At 36.4% G+C, this 24,176-nt stretch overlaps 1 protein-coding gene across 1 annotated transcript in view; it reads left to right on the forward strand.

The window, feature by feature from the left end:
* Positions 1–491: 491 nt before the first annotated feature.
* LOC134672397 (uncharacterized) overlaps positions 492–24,176 on the forward strand; it is a 28,681-nt gene continuing 4,996 nt past the window's right edge. The window contains exons 1-2 of the mRNA XM_063530276.1: positions 492–659; positions 23,065–23,250. Coding sequence (XP_063386346.1) covers positions 602–659; positions 23,065–23,250 — 244 coding nt within the window. The 5' untranslated portion in view covers positions 492–601. The remainder of the gene's footprint in view (positions 660–23,064; positions 23,251–24,176) is intronic.

The raw sequence follows: 24,176 nt of genomic DNA on the forward strand, positions 1-24,176 counted from the left end.
TATTAAAAGCTACGGGAAGGCACATAGATAAGATCCTACAGGTAGTAGGTAAGTTTGCCATTGTATTTATATTGGCCTGAATTAGTATCTAACCCTAACGTCTACCTTAGTATCTAACAGATAATAAAGGAAAATGAAAAAAATAGCCCAATGACACTAGCGAGTTTACATCCGTTGCAGTTAGGTGACTTTGTGAAAGATTTAACTTTCGCGATAGAGGGCATCGTCATATGCGGAGTTTAGGTTTAGAAAAAGTGTGAATTCGGAAAATATATCGAACTTACAGCTACTCAAGTGCTCACCGATGACAACATTTACAATAATGTATATAACGAGCTGCTACATTGCATGGACAGTTGGACACATTATGAACGTCGCTTCATGCGCGACAGTCGTGTGACCGGTCCGTAAACATTTATTTATTCTTACGGTCCTGCGACGCGGTCGCAGACCCAATACGCATGTACTGTATTCGCGCCAAACGCTGTTCTGCCGTTCACTCTTCATTCACTCGCTCGCGACCGAATAAGCCCGTCGCTCGTTCAGTGTTTCGAATTTCGAAATCGTGTTTGTGTTTTGTTTAATAAAATAACTCGTGGAAATGGCGAATCTGGCGCTTTTGGTCCCCGTGCTGTTGGTAGCATTATTCATTAAAGAAGGTATGTTTATTGTTTACTATAACTTTGCTATGAGTAATTCAAAAGTTACGATTGCGTAAACTTTGTTTACGTTGAGGTCACTGTTTACACTTTTGTATAAGCATTTTTGGTTAACGCGCACATTACAAGTACACAATTACATCCCGTTGTTATTTTAAATGAAATAAAACGGCTTTTATTCTAACAAGAGAGCGTTAAGTTTTCCCGCGTTCTAGTTTTGCTATTACGTATTACTCACACGTATACACGGCTCTACTCGATTAAACGAAGCAAACTTAAAAATGTGTTCGTTATCTTCAACAATTGCACTAAGTTATAAGTATAGTTAAAGCCTAAGGGGCAGGGCCGGAACAAGTTAAACCTGTTTGAGGTTGCAACACTTGGTTTAAGTTCGCTAACGTCGCAATGAAAGTGAATCCAATGGTATTTGCTCACGTGTGCTGCGTAGGTTGCTATTAAGGTTGTACTCGTATTTACTATACGAGCGTAAGAATAGAAGGTTGTTTAATTGCAAAAAATAATTTTAATAAGACTTTATAAAACTTACTTTGTATTGTGTGCTTATTGTTATTAAAATTACTTTTCCAAATCTGCGTATTTCATATTTACATTAGTATACGCGCAATTTAATTTGTTATACCGATAACGGCTCAAACTATTTCGATAAAGTTTTCTATTACTCGTACAAAAGCGAAACATTTAATGTAGAGTTGAGTTTGATACTTGTGTAGTTTTCCTGTAGGTTACTTGTCCCCCGAAAAAAAACAGACACACACACAGGTGTTTCATCTTACATAGAGGTCTATCAACTACGTAATGGAACAGTCAAAAGATAAAGAAATATAGGCATTTATAACTACATAGGTATATATATTTCTTTAAATAAAACATTTGACTCTACTATGTATTATTTGATGGTAAGCGATTACCGTGAATTATTTTATAATAAACGTTTCATTTATCCACTATTAGATTGATAAGTAGGTATTGATTAAAACGTTAATCCTTGATTTCCAATAATTGCAATAATGTTATCTCATTATAAAGGATGCAGCTTTCTTTAATTAAGAGTTTCAGTAAGAGTCAATTGAATGTCATTTAGATACGAAATTACCTATATATAGTAGTAAAAACTTTATTAAAGATTGATTATGAAAACAGGTCATATTTTTCGATATAGGTACTTAGACGCAAATAACTTATATTAATTATATGAAAAGATTAATTACAGATTACAGGTAGGTAGATACTTAATCAATATAAACCTCGCTAATTAACTCTACTTATGGTTAATAATATATAGTTAGCCAATCACGCTAATTTGACCATTTTAAATACATCTCTGATAGTACATTCGACGTCAACGATATGTGTACATATTTCGCCTTATTACAAAGAAGTAAGGTGCAAAAGTGTAAATATAATTTTGACGTCGACGGTACAAGCATCATATTTGAAAAAAGAAAACATGTCCAATCAGTTTGGTTTATTTTAAATGACTTAATTGAACTAAGGATTGTACAAACCAATTAATTGGACAATTTACGTTGAAATTGTCTACGGCTGTTATCCGCGGCATTGTGAATAAGGTAAACCTTGACTATGACTATTGTGTCGTAGGTACAACAAGTACCCAGATTCACTAGATTGTGTACCTATAACAATGATCACGTCTCGCTTAGGGGCCCGATTCGGATTTTGAAATAGATATCTATTAGATATCTTTTAGACATCACCAAGATACGGTAACGATATCTTTAAGATCTAACCTGTCAAATTTGACATTTGTGCGATTCTGGAGATACTCTTGAACGATTTCCACAGGATATGACTTAGAGATCCAATTCACATCTAATAGATATCTTACTCTATCTAACGTAAAAGTGACATTGGTTGCCCGAATTGCGCTGCAAAAGAGAACTAGTTGATATCTAAACTATAACGTATCTAGAATGGATCTAGTACGTGTCGTCTCTTGTAAATATCTTGAAGTTCGAATACGGCAGTAGCTCTTGATCATTCAATCAGTTTATATCTATAACAGCATCACTTTGCGCCTATGCATTTAATAATGCATCTACTATTAGCAAGGATACAAGAATGCTTTTAAATACTTATACAGTTTGGTAACTATACTCAGTAGTATATGTATGTAGGTATCTTACTAAAAAATATGTCCCGTATTCTTGAATATGATGTGTGCACCCATATTTTTACACATGACTGTATCATGTGTAAAAATATGGGTGCATACATCATAATCAAGAATATGGGACATATTTTTAGTAAGTTATATGCACCCATATTTTTACACTTGACTGAAGGTATAGTCAGCCAAGAAAGTGCTCTACCACTTTTCGACTCTATCATCTGACTGATAGAGTCGAAAAGCGGTAGACCACTTTCTTGGCTGACCGTATTTAGCTAATTTGACCCGAGATATATCTAAGTATAAAAACTCTAAAATTGACGGTTTCAGTTTTGAATTTTCTATGGGCTAAATGTTATTTTAAATCAACCGACGAGTATATCCAAATTATCGGACGGGTGAAGTAGAATATTTTATTCCATGTTAAATAAAGTGATTTATTTTTACAGCTAAATCCATTTTACTCTGTTTTCTTTCCTTATCAGTTAGAACATGCACTATTTACTTCGATCGAATCAATTTTTTATCATTAAGAATTGACGGTAAACATAAGACATGTGACCGTATTGGTACTTACATCGAGATATCGTGCTAACTTGAAGCAAATAAATTGTATAATAGTACTTTTTTATTACTTGGGAAGTAGTTTATATAATAGTATTACTTATATATAGGTGTGTTGTGTGTTAGGTACTTACAATTTTTTTAAATATGTCTCAATATAATATGTTCTTATTTCGACAAGTTGAAACAAATTTAGCACGATGATATTAGGTACCTACAATTAAAACAAATAGGCAACATATAAAGTTACATTTTTTTCAGGCCGAAATTTAATCACAACAAACCATCTTGCTAATCTTGCATCCAACTCAATGTACATAATGAACTTAAAAAACTGTGAGAAGTAAAATAATGAATGAATAAATGTAGTCTATACGCCCACTCATTTAAAATTTCAATACACAGAAGAAAATAGCATATATCAAGACAAGGTATTTCTGTCGCCTGTCGCCACATCAGTTGACAACCGAGTAGGAAGGGTCAAAAGACAAATGAGCAAAAGGAATCTGGGCGGGACAGTCTCCATCATCATTACGCTATTGACGTATATCTCAGGACTGGCCTTACGGAGCCTAATAAGAACAAAGAAAGCCTGATAAGAATGTGCATGAATGGGGCCAGAGGGCCTATCACGAACCACGTTCGTTGTGTTGTCTCTCTGTCGCACTTGTAAATTCGTACGTGTGACAGGAAGGCAATACGTCGAACGTGATTCGCGGTAGGCCTTCAGTACAGCGGTGTGACACGGCTACAACGCGATTGGTTGATGAGTTGGCATCACGCTTGCGATTGGTCGCATCTATTTGCGTTAGACTACACGATTGGCTCGAATTCGTGAGTGACACCGCTGAACTAGTACCATTTTTAATTACACAAACGGGTCTACCGCGATATAATTCCATTGTTTTTACCTTTAATTCCGACGTTTCAGCTGAGTTGCAGCGTGAGTTGCGTTTGTGTAATTAAATATGTGTACAAAACGCGAGAGTTTAAAGTGTTATAGTACCATTTTTACTATTTTTAGTGCCCGTAAGGCCCGTCCTGAGATATACGTCAATGCACTACGCGTAGCTCGCGTAAGGAGCGAGCTCTATCAAATAAAAATATCCGGCCAAGTGCGCGAAGCGACCCCTCGTTATAATGGCCTTGCAAATGTGCGAACAATTTATAATACAAGCATAATAAAGTAACACTCCAGACAATCACTTCAAGCCCCAGCGTTTCCAGTGGGTTCCCTTAAGCTTCCAATCGAATGAGCGCAAAGTGTCTGCAGAAATGCGGATATAATATGATATACAATACACAGAAAGTATTGTAGATATACAACACACAGAAAGTAGCTAGTAAGCTACACAGGCGTAACTATTCGAATTTTAATAACAGGTTAATAATTATACAGGTTGTATTATATCTGGATGAGTTACCTATGGATCCATACGGAAAGTGACTTTTTTGGTTGAAGAAATGTCACTATTTACACTGACAGATCAGGGGTCCGATTTTTGAATTTCGATCGCTCGATTTCGTCACTCGAAAATCGGTGGAAAACGGAAAAATGCTAAATGCGGAATACGAGCGATCGAAATTTGGAATCTATTGGTATTGACCACTCGATTTCAATTCTATTAGTAGAATTTAAATGCCTAGTAGTGGAGATATTATTTAACGAAATACACGAAATCGAGTGGTCGAAATTCAAAAATCAGCCCCGAGATCCAGATTTAATTCATGACCAGTTTTATAAAACTTATTAGAATTTGAATACAATACGCCTGACATACTCCTATATGTTGCTTTTAGATATAAAAATTCGCACTATAACTTTATTTAAATACAGTATTTTGAATAATTACATAAGTCTTAACTTTTTGCGATGTTTTTATCGTAATCATTTTGACCGTGGAGTATCTTAAGTTAATGCCTCTTTATTTGCAATTACAACATATGAGACAAAAACTTAATAGTGTTTTTGTTACAAACACTGAACAAACTTACAATTAAACAAGAAAATTACTGATGATAGTGATGATTCATTCATACCATACGAAGTAGAAACTTAGCAGCTTAGCAGCGTATTACTCATAATGCTACTATAGTGATACTTTATGACTAGTCAACAAATTGAATGCAAAATACATACTTTGAAAAAATAGTCACGTCGATGACTGGTATAGCCAATGAAATCAAATGGCGTTTGCGATAGTTCTCTAATGCATAAATAGTTTTGGCTGTTATTGAACCGCGTCGAAGATTTCACCATAACCAGTCAGCTTATTATATAACACCCGTGATTCCAGCAGCACAAATTAGTATGACAACCGGCGTAGCGAGACCGGTAGAATATTAATAGAACCATATCGGATTTAAACTGAGGTGATGTTGAGACAAGTAGGGGAATGTGTTTCGGCCTGATTCGAACTTTAGATCGTAAAAAAATTGCTAAAGATACCATATGGATCGGATATCAGTGTCAAAAGTAACGTTTTTGTTTGAAGAAACATATCCATGTCTTATCTTAAGCAAATTTTCGACATAAGTATCTTAAAGTTTGAATCAGGCCGTTTGTCATAGGTAATATTAGGTATTGACGGCTTGGACAAATCTATGATAGGTAGGTACCTATTTGTAAGGAAGGACTTGTCTTATTTGACGAACTTGGCTTTGTTTTACCAGACTCGCAGTCTTTCAGCGAGGTGTTAAAATTCAAATCTTTACCTACATTAGTAGTAAAGGTGCTTTTTCACATTAACTTTGACTTTTGCGTGCATTGACCTATAACAATATACATACATAACATCCTCGCGAACGAAACTCGTAGGTCAGCTTCAACAGAACCAGTTTAAACACTTTGCATCCATATTGTGCCAAAGAAAATTAAATTAAAAATTAATAAAGCTCTTTAAATAATTTTCTTTAATGGAAGTTGTTCTAGTTGTTGTTGTAGTTCTTTAATGGAAGTTGAAAAGTTATTTAAGTAAGTAAACCAACAAAATTGTAAACAAGTATTACCTGCAAATAGTCTTATTTATAGGGATGCCATAGGACAACAACACATTACCTGCAAATATAAATAGATTATATAAATTTAATTATATGTTTAAATTTAGAGTAACGTTAACTGCAAACATAATAATGAACATTTGTAGCTATACAAGTTTCAGTAAATTAGGTTAATGTCTCTGAAACCTAAATTATATTATAATATAAATAATTTAGTTACCATATGCCGACTAATCGATCGGACCATAAGCATGTTAGTGTAGGTACATGTATGTGTGTGTTAATTATTTTTTAGTTATAAAAATAAAATTACTTCCTATAATATTTGAATAAACTTCCAAAACTAACTAATTGTAGTCAGAAGCGTAGAAAAGTAATCCCCACGTATACTTAGTCACCCTTTTGCTAGTACTCCACATTCGCTAACTATACATACCTACTATTTACTTACAACATGACACATCTTTAATGGTATCGCTACAAATGTACAAATATCGTTGAGCAACTTTCACCGCGCTATCGTGACGCTATTCGGCACACTTTGGCCCTTTCCCATTGTGGCCGCGCTGCCCGAAGGGCTTTCTACCGTGTCCGCCTATTACCATTAAACAGTGACAATGACGAACAGTTTTATTGTACTCTCAGAACGCATTAATTCGTGGGTGCACCCAGATTTTAAGATTATGGTTACACAATATTCTATCTAATGAATCCCAGTTCCCATAAATCATTTGATTAAAATATTTAACAACTCTCGTTTTAGTTAAACCGTTTAGATACCCACGGTTTCATTCACTTGAATTTTTAGTCGCTATTGGCGACATGTTTCGGGCTCTTCGGGGGTCGTTCCTCAGGTCCGAAACATGTCGCACTAGCGACTCGCAATAGCGACTAAAAATTCAAGTGAGTGAAACCGTGGTCGTCTAAACAATTTAAAATATGTCTCACGAAAGTTTAATTCCGAACTCTAGTTTTGTTAGTATATTCCCATGCCTCTATTCGTTATTGGTCTTTGCCCATATTAATAAAACGAAGATCGTATTACGTCGCACATTGTTCACTTATTAGCATCATTGCACTATATATAAACTTGCGCGTATTTATAGAACATATCATCCATAACCTTAATCAGAAACTTGTCCTTACCATCAGCCGCCTTGTTTACATTACCACGTTATCGTATACGTAATCCGGTAGTTAAAATTGTAATAAATCACGCCCGTATATTATAAACCCACCCACGGGGCCGTAAAATCATACCTAAACCTTCAGGAATGATGTGAATTTTGACTAGGAAATGATGGTGGAAAGGTTATTTGGTACATCGATAAACATTGTGTCGCCTGACCTGATTCGAGCTTTGTTGCTATTCTGGTGCAGTTCATCTCAGCGACAAGACACGTGTCGTTGATCTAATTTGACTGTAGCCCTATACGAACATTCTTATGAGGTAACAGTTGGTATTCAGAAACATTCCTGAGGCAGCTGTGAAGTCTCTTAGACACTTCATTAAGTTTTTGATTAAGGAACACCTTATTTCGCAAATGCTATCCCATCTCCTTTGGTCTACCATATGGACTTGACTCAAGCTGAAAAATTATAGTATTTAATTTTAAAGAAATATCGTAAAACAAAAAACCTTATGGCAAAATACAAATTTAATATAAGACGTCATCGACTCCATTAAAGCATAAGCATGAGAAGACAGATTTATTATAAGCCGTAACTTTCTGAAAGATCTAAAGTTGTGATAAATTAGAAATGTCGTCTTTCTATACAGTGGTCATGATTTCAAAAAGTGTTTTCCAGTAAAAACGTGAGTAAACTCATTGATCCTTCGAGCTTAATTCTGCGCACTAAAGTTTTGTTGTGCGTGACTGCAATGTCACCTTTGCGTCACACTCACGCCCTATTAGTGCGGCCAAATGCCACGGTTAAAATAATTAAATATCAAAACCGATTTTCGGGTAGTAAAAAAGTTATCTCAAAACAACAGACAAAAAATACGCCTATAGAGAATTACAAATACATAGGTAATTCGTCCTGGATGTCCTGATTACCAATTAACAGAAAACAAGATACACCTGCTAATAGAATTTAATTTAACACTTCATATAGCTCTAGATCTTATAAATAAAAACGCAAATCTATTTAGCTGCCGGTCTTGCTTTGTTATTGACCTTATGTTGTGTCTTCAACAATCCATTATCACTAAAACAATGAGTATGTTTATGTATTGCAAATATAAACCACACATCGGAATAGTGGAGCCGTTCGTTTTATTTGTTCCGTTCGTTCGTTGTAAACTTTAATTTTCTCGTACGTACAGAGATATAAATAAAGGTTACCGCTTCCTCGGCGGTACCTTGACGATTTTTAACGGTGTTAATATGAATTAATGACGACCCATATAACCATTCCAGTCGCAGAATCATCAAAGTGGTAACTAAATGTCAGATGTGTCGTAACAGAGTCCACACAATGTGTCTAGAATTGTTTCGAAACAAAGTGTCGTCGCCGTGTGTACACTTTTCCGTAACAAGGTGTCGACACATTTGTGTGCACTTTGCGTGCGGTTTGCGACTAAATCTGACAGCAAATTTGTGACAGCAAATGTCAATATAAAATACCTCTTGAAAACCAAGGTTTGTCAAACTACTATTAGTGTCTCGTGTGCTCGTAAGTAATTCTAGTAAGTCATCATGGGCGATGCAAATGATAATAATCGACCAAAACCATATAAACACCCAACACCCGTCAACCATTTACAGAAAAGTTTTTAAAGAAATGCAATAAGCTACTTAGGTCAGCCAACGAATGCTCAAAAAAGTTGTAGAGGGAAATGCTCGGAACACAATTTTTGACTCTGTAACTTGGTTTGGACAAGTTAGGAGGTGAACATATCAAAAGTCCCCGGCCGTAGCCCTTGAGCGGGGGGTAGAGAGGGGGCTTTGAATGTCCCATTTTCCGGTTTTTCGATTATATCTCGGAAACTATGCATCTTAGCGACATGGCCACTTATACAAAATGAAAGTTAATTTAATTTGTTACAAGTTTATTCAGTCAATTTTTTCGATATGTTGAATAGTTTTTGAGATATCCGCTCTTGAAAGTTTATTTAGGGCTCTCAATTTTATCTTGATATATCTACATCAGTGAAGGTGCTAGGCCGTGTATGGTATCGTTTTCGTATAAATCTGGGTTGCTGAATCCATTTAACATGGAAACCATTCCACAAAATTAAAAAAATCTTTTTAGGGTTCCGTACCTCAAAAGCATAAAACGGAATCCTTATAGGATCACTCGTGCGTCTGTATGTCTGTCTGTCTGGATACACAAAATAGTTCTTTACCTATAGATGACAGGAAAACCTATTAGAAATGTGCAGTCAAGCGCGAGTCGGACTTAATGTACGGAACCCTTAATACGCGAGTCCGACTCGCACTTGGTCGGTTTTTTTTAAACTCCTCTTGACGCTTAACCGCTGAACCGATTTCGTTGAAATTTGGTATAGAAATAGTTTGCATCCCGGAACAGGACATAGGATAGATCTTATAACCAAAATCATCTTTTGAAGGTGTGAAAAATGGCGTGGAAATTTGTACGGGAAATCAATAACCGCTGAACCGATTTATATTAAATTTGGGAAGGTCTACATCTTTGATTTAGTTAAAAATGATAAAAAAAAACATGACTTCAAACCTAAACTTAAACAGTATTAACTTCAAGAAGTCAATTCTGAATTCCTCCCTACACCTCATTTCACACCTTTGAAGGATGATTTTTGAGATAACTTATTATGTCCTGTCTCGGGACTCAAAATATATGTGTACTAAATTGAAATTAAAACTGTTCAGCAGTTTAAGCGTGAAGAGGAGTTTAAGAGAAAGTAAGTTTATATGTTTTTACTTTGGAATGGTGTCAATGTGATACCATAACTAAATTTGGTACTGCGAATTTATACGAAAACGATACCAAACATGGCCTCGTAGCTTTACTGTTGTAGAAGTCAAAATAAAATTGAGAGCCCTAAATTCTTATTACTTGACCAAACTTGTGTAGAAGGAAAAGGAAAAATAAAAGTCTTCGGTAGGATTATAAGACACAAATATAATTTTTTTTTGCGTTACTATTTCAATTATCAAATATAAACATACCTTGATTATATTATTCTAGTGAGATCCTCACAGATAAACAAAACCATTTACTTAAAAAATTACAAGGTCGAAATGTCACGGAACTTGTGAGAGTAATACGTGAAAAATAAAAACTTTTATGACAAATAAATCTGGACACAATTTAAGAAGCATCCAATTGCGTCGAGGAATCATCTGTATATGTTTGCTTGTTTCATTACCTCCTCGCTTCTTTTTTTGTCCTTTGTATTCTGTAGCAATTTGTTAGATCTGAAAATAAAGATAACTTGCGTCGTCACGGATGTCGATTTATAGGTTTTAGGGAGTGCAGAATTCGAAAACGATGATCATTTTATAATCCAAGATGGCCGCTACGTATTTTGTCAGAAAAGTCGTCATGAATATCGTTTTATAGGTTTTAGGAAGTGCCGATTTCGAAAATGATGACCAGTTTGGAATCCAAGATGTGTGCCGTGCACTTTGTCATAAAAGTCGTCATGGATATCGTTTTATAGGTTTTAGGGAGTGCAGAATTCGAAAATGATGACCATTTTGGATTCCAAGATGTCTGCCGTGCACTTTGTCATATAAGCCGTCATAGATGTTGATTTATAGGTGTTAGGAAGAGCAGATTTCGATAATGATGACCATGACCAACAAAACGACATCCATGTCGACTTTTAACATAGTGCATGGCCGCCATCTTCGATTCCCAAATAGTTAATATTTTCGAAATCTGCGCTCCCTAAAACCTATAAAACGACAGCCATGACGACTTTAATGACATACTGCATGGCCGCCATTTTGGATTCCAAAATGGTCATCATTTTCGAAATCAGGGCCCCCTAAAACCTATAAAACGACACCCATGACAACTTTTATGACATAGTGCGTGGCCGCAATTTTGGATTCCAAAATGGCCATCATTTTCGAAATCTGCGTCCCCTAAAACCTACAAAACGACATCCATGACGACTTTTATGACATAGTGCATGGCCGCCATCTTGGAATCCAAAATGGTCATCGTTTTCGAAATCTGCGCCCCCCAAAACCTATAAAACGACACCCATGACGACTTTTATGACATAGTGCATGGCCGCCATTCTGGATTCCAAAATGGTCATCATTTTCTAAATCGGGGCCCCGTAAAACCTATAAAACGACATCCATGACGACTTTTATGACATAGTGCATGGCCGCCATCTTGGAATCCAAAATGGTCATCATTTTTGAAATCTGCGCCTCCTAAAACCTATAAAACGACACCCCTGACGACTTTTATGGCATAGTGCATGGCCGCCATTTTGGATTCCAAAATGGTCATCATTTTCAAAATTGGGGCCCCCTAAAACGTATAAAACGACATCCATGACGACTTTTATGACACAGTGCATGGCCGCCATTTTGGATTCCAAAATGGTCATCATTTTCGAAATCGGCACTCCCTAAAACCTATAAATAGACACCCATCTCGACTTTTATGACAAAGTGTTTGGCTACCATCTGCATGCAAGACATTTCTATTATTTTTACGTACAAAAATGGCCCCCTGTCAACTTCCAACCGAGATTTAATCGATAATTTATTCGATTAATGTTCAGATTAATTCAATTTCAATCTATGTTAGGTCGACTAAACTAATCGTGATTAAAATTTGAGGATTAACTTTTTTTATTCCATTAATTAGTCGAATAAACAGTTAATCTATTAAGTCCCATCTCTGACCACGTCATTTTTACACTTTGAGAATATCTGAAAACAAATGAACACAAGGAGCCATTTTGCAAATCCAGTAACTTTGTTATTACTTTTGACAGCGCGTGTCATGTGTCTACACAGAGTCGACACAAAGTCGAAACATTTGCGACTACTTTGTGGCTGCAATATTTCTCAGCCTTAAACCATATTTATACATCATAATTAACAAGTTTCGTAGTATGTAAAGCGTTATTTCTGTTATTTAAGTATAGTATACGCATCGAAGTACTAAAAATGCATCAAATAATATATTTATGAACACAAGCACTGAGAAGTAAACAATTTCTTTTCCAGCTAAACTAAAACAATGTGGTGGCGCGTTGATTATATTACACTTAGTTTATCAAATCACTCGAGCAGTTTAATTCCCCATAATAATTTAAGTCCTATTGTAATATAAATGCAAACAATATATAATTACGTCTTGTAATCCGTTTTAGAGATGGCGTATTAATGTCACTTATTTTTATTTAACTATTTTTCCATCTGACAGTTTCCATTTGACAGGAACAAAATGAACGAATGAACGAATGATTTTGGCATAAAGTAGTCGCAAACCCGAAACAATGTGTGCACACGGCGACCACACTTTATGTCACTTTGTGTCATGTGTCGACCCTTCCCCATTTCTGGTAACTGTGTCGACACGGCGACGACTCTGCGACTGGAATTGTGACCGAAACAGACGGTGTCGACACAAGATGTGTCTACACCGTGTCGTAACGGCGACTGGAAATGGTTGTATGGGGAGGATGATGTAATCAAATGAGTATTACCGTTACCGCCCACAGTAGTAATAAGAAATGTATCGAAATTACATTTTCTTTTACAAATGCCACTTGTACATACATTGCTTACCTACTAGTCTAATGACCTAATATTTTGAACACTTAAACGTTTTTGCACATATACATATAAATAGAAGACGTTGTAGATAAGATAAGAATATTCTAGGTTAAGTACATATATTACGTAAGGCTCAATGTAAATAGTCGTTTGTTAGAATTTTTTCCTGTATTAGTCGATATATGATGTTGATGGCTTCAATACATACAAAATGTACAAATATTATTATTACTTCCTAGGATAAACTTAAGATGAAGCAGTTTTTCAACAACAATACGGATATGAAAGACATATTCTTCTGTAACTTTAACCTGTATGTTAAATTAACCTACCTACGTGTTAATTCAGCACTGCGTTTTTAGCCATGACCTCTAGCCGCCCAGACGTCAGAATTTGCCAATAAGAGTGCAATTTTGATTTGTCAGAACTAAGATTCAAATTACAATGGAACAGGAGACCTTTTTATAGGTCTCTGGGCTGCTAGAGGGTCAAAACTGTATTTAATTACATGGTGATAAGGATAATATAGAGGGAAAATAATAAACTAGTACTCAATAGAGCTATCTCTATTATAAGCAGTATCTAATAGTAGAGCAAATAAAAAATCCGCGCCTTCAGGTCTAGGTCGTTTACCAACCTACATTTCTAGAAGTACTTAATTGCGCTGAGTCTATAAAGGAGATCATTTATCACTGATCGACTGATACGACCGACATCGAGCGACCCGCATAATTTGAATGAAATTCAATAAAAAAGCACGACCCGCGGAGAGGCGTTAACAGCCATTGTGACCTGAATGAACGAATGAATGGCGGCAAATCACATCATTCATTTATATTAATAAACGATAGCCAAGTTTATTCCCTTTTTATGGGGAAAAAGTGAATGTACAAGGGCGTTTATTTATGTGAAAGATAGGATAGTACACCTAACTGTTAAGAATCAGTAAATTACAAACTAGGCTTTTTTAAATAATTGCAATGACAGTTTTTTCTTTAATATTATTTATTACGTGACAACTTAAAAAAAAAGTTGACTCTCTCACAGATTATACAAAGACATAAAAAATACGTGTATAAAGAAATGAATTTGACACACCCAAACAACCATTTCTGGTCTGTTCTAATAAGTGCAAGTGAATCATAGACGGGCTGTGACCTCTTGACATATAATTATGATCCCACAGGATCATGCCTCATCCATTACTGGTACTTAAATAAACCAGATGGCTTACTGTGCCCTTATGGCTTCATTATAGTCATGAACCTTGGCACGAATCGATGGAGGATTAAGAGACTTAAAAAAACATAGTAAGAACTGCTAAAGTTAAGAATATACTCTTGCTAATCAGCTTTGTCAGCAGTGTTGCCAACTTGGCATAAATGATGCCAGATGTGGCCTATTTTCACTCGCTTTGGCACCAAAATTTTCCATTTAGCATCTGGCATATTTTTTAGCATAATTTTGTCTAAGCCAAATTTGCACCAACTTGGCAGCAACAATATGCGCCATCGCCTTATGTGGTTCATATTTTCATATGAATTTTGACTTTTGTGGACGGATGGACGTCAACGGACTATATAAAGTTGGTCAAGCAGATCTTGTCGGTAGAAAAAGGCGGTAGTTTTGAAAAATGTATGAGTTTTAAGTGTCTAAGTTCAAGTGACCCTTAATGGATTCGTGATATTTTAGCATTTTAGCATAGGTGTTTCAAAAATCTTTGGCATAATTTTGGCATAATCTAGACATTAGTCTAGCATTTTTTCAAAATCCGAGTTGGCAACACTGTTTGTCAGAAGAAAACATAGTATTTTGTATGGAAAATCACATCGCGTCTACATTTTTCAAAGGGCGTTTACTGACACGAACTTTACTGACGCATTAAATTGCGAAATGTCTCCGCTAGGTAGACATAGGTAGGTATTATGCTATATTTGACTGCTGCATTCGCACTTAAATGATGCCAAGATATGTACAGCTAACTGCTTCAGACCTTCTGTCTTAATTGATTGCAAATACGTATTACATTACACTACCTTTATTGTTGTGGTAGGTAAAGATTTTTTACATTATTTAATTTTGAGTTTTCAAGAAAGCTGCTATTGGAAATATGCATGTTACATGAAAGTTACATTCGTTCTTTAAACTTAAGGAGCCCACTGATTAAGAGTCCGCCGGACGGTATCCGCCTGTCAGTTGTTCGGAACTGTCAAAATTATGTCCTAACTGACAGGCCGGTACCGTCCGGCGGACTGTTAATCAGTGGGCCCCTTTACAATCGTTGAAGATAAACTAAACGAGATAGTGATTTGAATCGGAGAGACATTGTATCGAGGGTCCTGTCACCGGAAAGGGACAAATTGCTCCTTTGAACAGTAATTTCATTAATGTTAAAAAGGCCCCCGGTCCCCCGTCGTTTTAAAATTATCATTATTTTAGGGCTGTCAACAGTGTCAACCATTCTTATTTTTATATTTTAAGGGACATTTTGGCTGTCTACTATCAAATATGGACGTGCTTGAAAACGTGTACCAACATATGTGTCGTTAGGTGATTGATAATCTTGTTAACATTGAAATAGAATTTCCAAGAAAACTTTATCTCATTGTTTGCCTAGGACTAGGAGGTAATTGAAAAATGATTTATATACTACGTCCTAGAAAGCGTTATTATCATCTTAGCCATGTTTATTACAAAAAAATGTATGCCGATGTGTATAAATATCTGGGAAGATTAAAGTGAGGTACATAGTGGCTGGTAGTAGGTAAGTAAATACTGTTCTGGCTTATACCAATAGTATTCGCACTCGTACTACAAAGCAGGTAGTACCAATTGTTCGGATCTCATTGTAGTCAATAATGAGTACGCGTGATTAATGGTTCGATACAGCACAAGCCTATCAATTTTATTTATTTTATACACGTCACTAGAAAAGAAAATAATTATTTTGGCGAATTGGCAACCCTATTTTGAATTAGGTCAGAAAACGTTAATTAATATGTGGTAATAAAAATGTAGGTCATCTTAACAATATACGCCGACTGAAATTTTAATTATTTCATCGGATAACTATCTTGTCTCTTGAATGTTTATATTTTGTCTAGATATTAACATAGATAACAGATAACATGGCATGACTAGAATTTTTGGCTCAATCTTACAATAGACATAAAGCAGGCGTTACCCCGAAGACATGGCTGTTTTCCAACTACATTCAGAATAATATTAGTCTGCCAAGCTTCAGCTTTGAAACAGATACAATTAAATGAATACACATGCCAATATATCTTTACGTAGTTCTGGTTTTGCACGCCTATAGAATAAGGTGCAAAAGTGTAAACATATCCTTCACGTCGACTGTACCTGATACGAAAGTAGCCGGGATATACCATGTAACACTAGCGATCGAAAAAAGTAGGTACTCGTTACATAGGTCCATATCCCTAGAATGACGTCGAGGACCACTATCACTATTGCCAAGAAAATTTCAGAATACTATTGAGAATATTAACAACGTGCCATAGCTAGAATGCCAGCTAAATTTAATTTAGGAATTTTAAGCCCATAATAACCAACAGAACCGTGTCTTAAAGAATAACTCGTAGTCTCAAACAAAAACAGCACAATCGAACCGGTTCAGAGAACTCCCTAAAGAATGTAAAATGGAGCTTAATTATTTAACGAAAACTACAGAAAATACTTAATATTGCTTCTTGTTTTATGTCAATTCATATTACGAAACTTGATACACAATTTAATGCGTCAATAAAAATACTTTTAAAAATTCTCTCCGCATTTGCATTTCACCTTCCATCTTATCCTATATCTCGTTAAATACATACCAAGGTTATGAATCTATGGCTCAGTTAATAATACATAATAACATAATAATAAATACATAATAAATAACGCTAAAAAATACGCTCGTGTCAGCCATGGATCAAAATTCCAATAAAACCCTGAGAGGAGTCTCGGTTACCACCTCACGTTAAAAAACCTAACGACATTAAGTCAACCGTCATAGTACCTTGAGGGTATCTACCTTCGTACCTAGGTAAACATAAATAAACCGAATCAAAGGTCAAAAGGTACCTTTATGTACTACGGTTGGACAAATTCAACGGTAACCTTGGATGGACATTACGCTAATAGTGACGAAATCCCTTTGGGATGCTTCTTGTTTACGCTGACATGTCAATGTCGACCTATATTTACGAAGTTCGTTACAGCATCAATGAGGCATTAGGATTATGCGATGAACATTCGATATTTCAAATTTGGCCGTTAAAATGACGAAACAGTATCCAGCTGGTAGGTATTGTGAAACGTGTCTCAATTTAGAATGTGACGCTGGTTTGGTCCTTGCTAAATTAGACTATGATGAGCTCATGATAAATAAATTTACCTAGAAAACGAACTTTAGGTTATGGGCTCTTTGGCTATTAACTACTTCGGAATTTTGGGCGTCGGATCGTCTCTTACTTATATTAAATGCAACTTATTACTTAATTTAGTTAGAAATACCTAAGTATAATAGTTGCGACTGAATATCGAGGCAAACAAATACTGTTTTATCGATACCATTCTACATAATGGGTTTAACGTTACCTAGTGTATCTAATTACCATAATAAAAATAATGAATAAGTATGTATATAAATAATGCTAAAGTACAAGTATCTAAAACGATACCTACTTAGTTAAAGGAAATCGATCATAAGGCGCAGATCAAATACAAACATACTCGGTAAGTATGTTGGTTTAATGATGAACGATTATTCCTATCATGGATTTCACCTGTGTTTCATTTGCAACGCACAAATAGGCCCACACCGTGGTGGTGATCTGCCGAAATCTCTCATAACTGCATCAGTTTGAGACCCATGGGTTTGGGACCTGAGGAAGCTTCTTCTTGTTCTTCGCGTTATCCTGGCATTTTGGCCACGGCTCATGGGAGACTGGGGTCCGCTCGATGACTAATCCCAGAATTGGCGTAGGCACTAGTTTTTACGAAAGCGACTGCCATCTGGCCTTCCAACCCAGATTAGACCTTATTGGGATTAGTCCGCCGGTTTCCTCACGATGTTTTCCTTCGACGAAAAGCTCATGGTAAATATCAAATTATATTTCGTACATAGGTTCCGAAAAACTCATTGGTACGAGCCGGGGTTAGAACTACTTTGAACCCGTGACCTTCGGATTGAAAGTCGCACGCTCTTACCGCTAGGCCACCAGCTTTCTTCGACTTAGACTAATTGTTGCATAATCTGTTAAATCAAAGCTCGGTTTAGGAAACAATTCTTAGTTGATTAAAAATAGCAAGGTTATGATTATGATTGTTATCTTTTTTGATGGGACTGTGGGCCCGATTCGGATTATGAAATAGACATCTATTAGACATCCTTTAGACATCACCAAGATACGATAACGATATGTTTAAGATCTAACCTGTCAAATTTGACATTTGCGCGATTCTGGAGATACTCTTGAACGATTTCCACAGGATATGACTTAGAGATCTAATTCACATCTAATAGATATCTTACTCTATCTAACGTAAAAGTGACATTGGTTGCCCGAATTGCGCTGCAAAAGAGAACTAGTTGATATCTAAACTATAACGTATCTAGAATGGATATAGTACGTGTCGTCTCTTGTGAATATCTTGAAGTTCGGATACGGCAGTATTGTAAAAGAAGGACAATGTTTACTACTAGTTATTCAGTCCTCCATTAATATCCATTCGTTTTTATACTGACTCGTAGTGATTAAGTACTTTATTTCTTATTTTCATTGTTATTGTGCTTCGGATCCACGCACTCCAATTTTGTTACGGTTAATTGGCCGTTTATGAAGCCATTTATTTTTACCCTGCATAATATGTAGGTCAAGTCCTTCATGTCAAGACGCACTTTACAGGAGTAGTGATCCGTTGACCTCATTTCAGCAGGTCACTGGGGGAACCGAACGAATGCGCTAGAACCTTCCAATTATTTACTGCGTGTGACCAAATATTGGGTAACGTTAGATTTAATGATGTTGGTTTAGGGCCAAAGAAAAATATTGCGCGTACAAGTTTGTGCCGTAGCATCTTTAATCAGGAATCTAGAACATGTCGACATTTTCCATGAACATGTATGAACCCACCGATAGTTAAAGGGGATCTTGGTCAGATCATATAGAAGGTTAGGTACCTAATACCTACTGGCTTTCCGTCACAGAGGGGTCCTTACGCTTCAAGTGCAATATATAAGGACATTTCCATCTGAAATTATGATTGAAACGTCCTTATTGCAGATTAAGAAGCATTAAGCAGAAAAGGGTCCTTCCTTTTCTAATGGAAAACCACCTAGGCACCTATAAACTATATCACTCGCATAATTGCGGTGCCATTAGCTATTAGGTACCTGAGCTAAAAGCTATTAACAATTTCGGTGCATCGGTCAGATCATACATACATATTAGGTACATTGTGTTGCATTGCACGTTACGGAGGTACGTTACCTGCGTCTTGTATCTTGTACAGTCATCTGCAGAGATAGTTGTAAGTTGACCCGCTACATACAACTACGTACAAACTTCTATACAGACGTGGTCAATTATATCCGCAGCTGACCGTAGGTACATAAAATCGGAAAACATTTTCCTGCCTTCATTTTCAGTCGACTAAGAGAGTCCTCGATAAATCTTAATTAGGAAAAACTGTATAAATCTTTTGGTCTTTCCCGGTTGTTTATTAGTTTTTTATTATTCATTGAGCGAAGAAATTGAAAACACCGGCCAAGTGCGAGTCGGACTCGCGGACGAAGGGTTCTGTACCATTACGCAAAAAACGGCAAAAAAATCGCGTTTGTTGTATGGGAGCCCCACTTAAATATTTACTATATTCTGTTTTTAGTATTTGTTGTTACAGCGGCAACAGAATTATTCATCATCTTTGAAAATTTCAACTGCCTAGCTGCAACGGTTCATGAGATATAGACCGACGGACAGCGGAGTCTTAGGGTCCCGTTTTTAGGTTCTTAACCTTTGGGTACGGAACCCTAAAAATTGTATGATCAGAATAATAATATCTATGAGCATTAGAAGTCATTGCATTGGAAGTAAGAGATATTTTCCAAGTTAATTAGACACGAAAGGTTTCGTAAAATCGGTCAATGCTACCGACTTGTATTGCGTGCAAACTTTTATTGCATTCTAGTATTTCTAGTCAATGGCTTACCTATTATTTTTTTATTATTTAGAAGCGTAATTTTAGCAAATAATTATCAGTAATAAATGTAATAATCTAAAATGTCTGGTATTTCTAATTATGTACTTTTTAATTAAACGTCATTATAACATTTACCTATACGAAACGGTATTTAAACAATAATAGTCTTATTTGCAAGACGATTTGAAAAGCTAGGTACAAATCAAATATTGTAGGTACTTGTATTAGTCAAAAATATGTAAGTATGAAAAGAAGTTAAATCACCACGGGTACACTTTTGCTTATCAACACATGCCTACATAAGTAATATGTTAGTTTAGCTAGTTGAAGAAACGGGGTTACCATCGTTGCACCTGGTTTGAGCCACCAATTAACGTTTTAACTGAACGATCCTTTTGAGATAACGGTATGACGCATGCGTGCTAGCTATTAAGCGCACCACAGTAAGCCATGCATATCTTATACGTCGCAATTAAATGACAGTTAATGACATACCTTATGCTAATTAATTAAGGGCTATTTTTCCTTGGCTAATCATACTACAGTTTAAATGTGCCTTGCGTAATAGCACAAGACGAGCAATGGTTCCTTCTCACTTAAGATTTAATGAACTATGACCAATACAAGAGGCATTAAAAGGTTGGATACGGTACTGTTTACTATTGCCTTTATAAACCAGTAAGGTCAGAAAGGGACAAATGCAATAATTTTAAAAATATGATACAAGAAATGAAATGAGTCTAGAGCTTTTGAGCCACTTATCCTACCTACCATGGATGAACTTTATGACTGGCGAAAGTGTTAATGACAAGACTCGCTTTATGTATTTTTAGAGTTGCTGCATTTGTCCCATAGTAGCATTTGCCCAGCAGGGTATCATGATCGCGTTTTTATCACCTGTCATGTCATGCGTCACTTTCGCACTTATCTACATATGTACTTGTTAAAACGTGACAAGCATGGTGACAAATGATAAAGAGCCGGCCATCTTAGCACTTCTAGCTGACGGTACGGAACGATATTGTGCGATGGAATGGGATAAATATTTGTAGAATGAGCTTGAGCAAGCATGGAAACGCACCATTAAAGATCGTCCAAACAATAGGAAAAGGTACTGTAATGCTAAAAAGACGTCGAAGCAATGTTTAAAACATATTAGCAAAACGTAAGGCTAAAATGCTACACATAGGACACGTCACATGATGAATGGTGCGTATACGCAGTTCGCTTTGGTCATGAGATTCATGAGTGAACTAATTGGAGGCAAATTAAATTAAAAAATCACGGGTATCTAATTTGATTACTATGCAGACAGAGCATGTTTAGAATCAATAAGGTAAGTTTCAGATCGGTACCATGTAGTATTTGGTACCTACTTGCAAAATACGTACATAGCATGATAGACACTCTGACATGTTACTACCCTAATGTGGCTTCATGCAAAACAGAGCTTCGATTTGCGGATTTAAAACAGATTTATGCTGACGGATCACGAAAGCAAAGTTTTGATTTCGTGATACCATTTAAAGATAAAATGTTTGATGTTTGTACTTTAAAATCATAAAAACTTCTTTATAGTTTTTGTAGGCAATTCATTGATATGATAAATTTGCATGCTTGAGCGGTTTCACGTCGGCTTCAATGTCGTCTCATTGTCATTTCCGAGTTGCCGTGACGGATGGCAAAAACCTTAGCGCGGATGCAAGGGCCTTGCGGTACTTATTTCATTCTATAAGTTTTTCATTGTTGAACCGAAGGTTGACACCATTCCTGTCTTACAATGAAGTGTTTTGAAGCACTCATTCAGACGATTGTAAACTACTCGTATTACAGATTTTAAATACCTACGTGATATAATTGTACAATTGTACATGCTGGATATGTTACAACGAACATTCATGTCTAGCTAGAGGCCTAGACCAAGACTTCACCGCCAAGTGTCCCTTCTAGGAGAGAAGGTCACCTTTACGCCTTTACATTACCATATCTTTAAGCTATCCTGATCCTGAGTCTTTCATAAGACGACTGGGAAAACAGAGATGAGGAATATATCAGTAGGTAAAGTAGTTTTATTATTTAGCTGCATACCTTTTCCTTGTTTCAACGAGACTTAGTACATGAACCAACGATAACATCTCGGAATGAAGTTCCATAAAACATAAATTCATTATTCTTTATTCAAACCGAACATTGATAAAAACAGTCTGAATGGAATATTTTCCCATTGTTACGGTAATGGGAGGAATGACAATTATTACTGTTTCAACTACAAGCTGCCTACATGCTAGTTGACTGTTCATCTTGAAATTGCTCCATTATGTATTGTTATGGCAAGATTATAGTTTAGTGATAATTTTGTTGTTTGTTTATGCGTTAAAATGTAACTATTTTATTTAGGTAACTATCGGGGAAATAACAATAACATTTTTATCGAACTTATCGTTTTTTACTGACTACCTATGCAAAAGCCTACCTACTTACTTGTAAGTAAAGCAATTTCGCGTCTGCAGTTTCCGTAAGAAGTGAGTGTATTATACATAAAGAATCCATTAGATATTTTTTCGAGAGCCAAATTTGGTACTTACATGTACCAAATTTGGTAATTACACGCTTGCTACCTCACATCATCTCGGCGAAATATGTGGCCGGCCCAGGCCCATTTTAGCGTAGGATATTAAGTTTGGTTATGTGCGAGATTTACTGAAAAACCAACCTTAAATCAACCTTCTCTGTCTTCCAGGAGAATCCGTGCGTTGTTGGACATGCTCGTCGGACCTTCACAACAACTACTGCTCGGATCCCTTCATGGCCGGCCGGATCGACAATCCTTACGGCGTGCAACTGTCCAACTGTGACGCCAACACTGGCGCCACCTACCCTTACCTCACCTCGTCCAAGTCGGCTTGCAAGAAACAGAAGAAATATGGTGAGTTTCACAAATATACCGGGAACACCTGGACAACTGCTGCTTAGATCTATTCATAGCTTATATTACCCTTACCTGAACCCATTTTAGTGAGCGGAAGAAATGATATTTGTCTCCAAACAGACGGCGGAGCGACTACATTCCATCGTCACGATGAAAGTTTCAATAACTTGCCTATTTCACACTTGGTGTAAGTCTATCTGCAACAAACAAAAAGTTTTAAAACAGTACTTACCGTTTCTTTAGGTAGGGACCTACCGTTTTTTGTGGAACTTTCTTTTAAGGGGCCCACTGATTAACAGTCCGCCGGACGGTATCGGCCTGTCAGTTGTTCGGAACTGTCAAAATTTTGTTCTAAATCACGAGCATCAAATTATATTGAGCAGTACACAGCGTTTCGAACCCTACATTAAAACTATACACCTTATTTGAAATAACTTATACTTACGTAGATAGTTTCTCACGGCGTTTAAAAGTCCCTTTGGCCTATTTACGTTTTTCATTGTTTTGACCTCGCTTCTGGGTTACGTTTAACTGATAAAGTTTGGTACCCTTATCAAGGTTTCGCTCTGACTCATCTCATCTGTTAACACTGCTTCTCGATACGTAATAGTACTCATCTAACGTTCTTAATCAATCCCATTGTACACTCATAGTATAAACAGCAACACTCTTAACTGTACCAGGCGTGGCTCACTCCACGATTTCGTCGCTTTGCTACAGGTAGCTAAAAGTCCATCCATTTGGACCCAATTTTGGGGTTTGCCATAAGCCGCGCGTGGCGCTATCGCCACCTAGCGGCCATATCTGTGCTGATCGTGACAGACGCGTTTTGTTAGAGAGTGAGTCTTCTGTACCTAGTACTATTATTTATTCTGTGGTAGAGTTACCAGTGTGGGCGGTACGTGCAAACTTGAGAATCGATT

Source organism: Cydia fagiglandana, chromosome 17 (genome assembly GCF_963556715.1).
Source record: "Cydia fagiglandana chromosome 17, ilCydFagi1.1, whole genome shotgun sequence".
Lineage (NCBI taxonomy): Eukaryota > Metazoa > Arthropoda > Insecta > Lepidoptera > Tortricidae > Cydia > Cydia fagiglandana.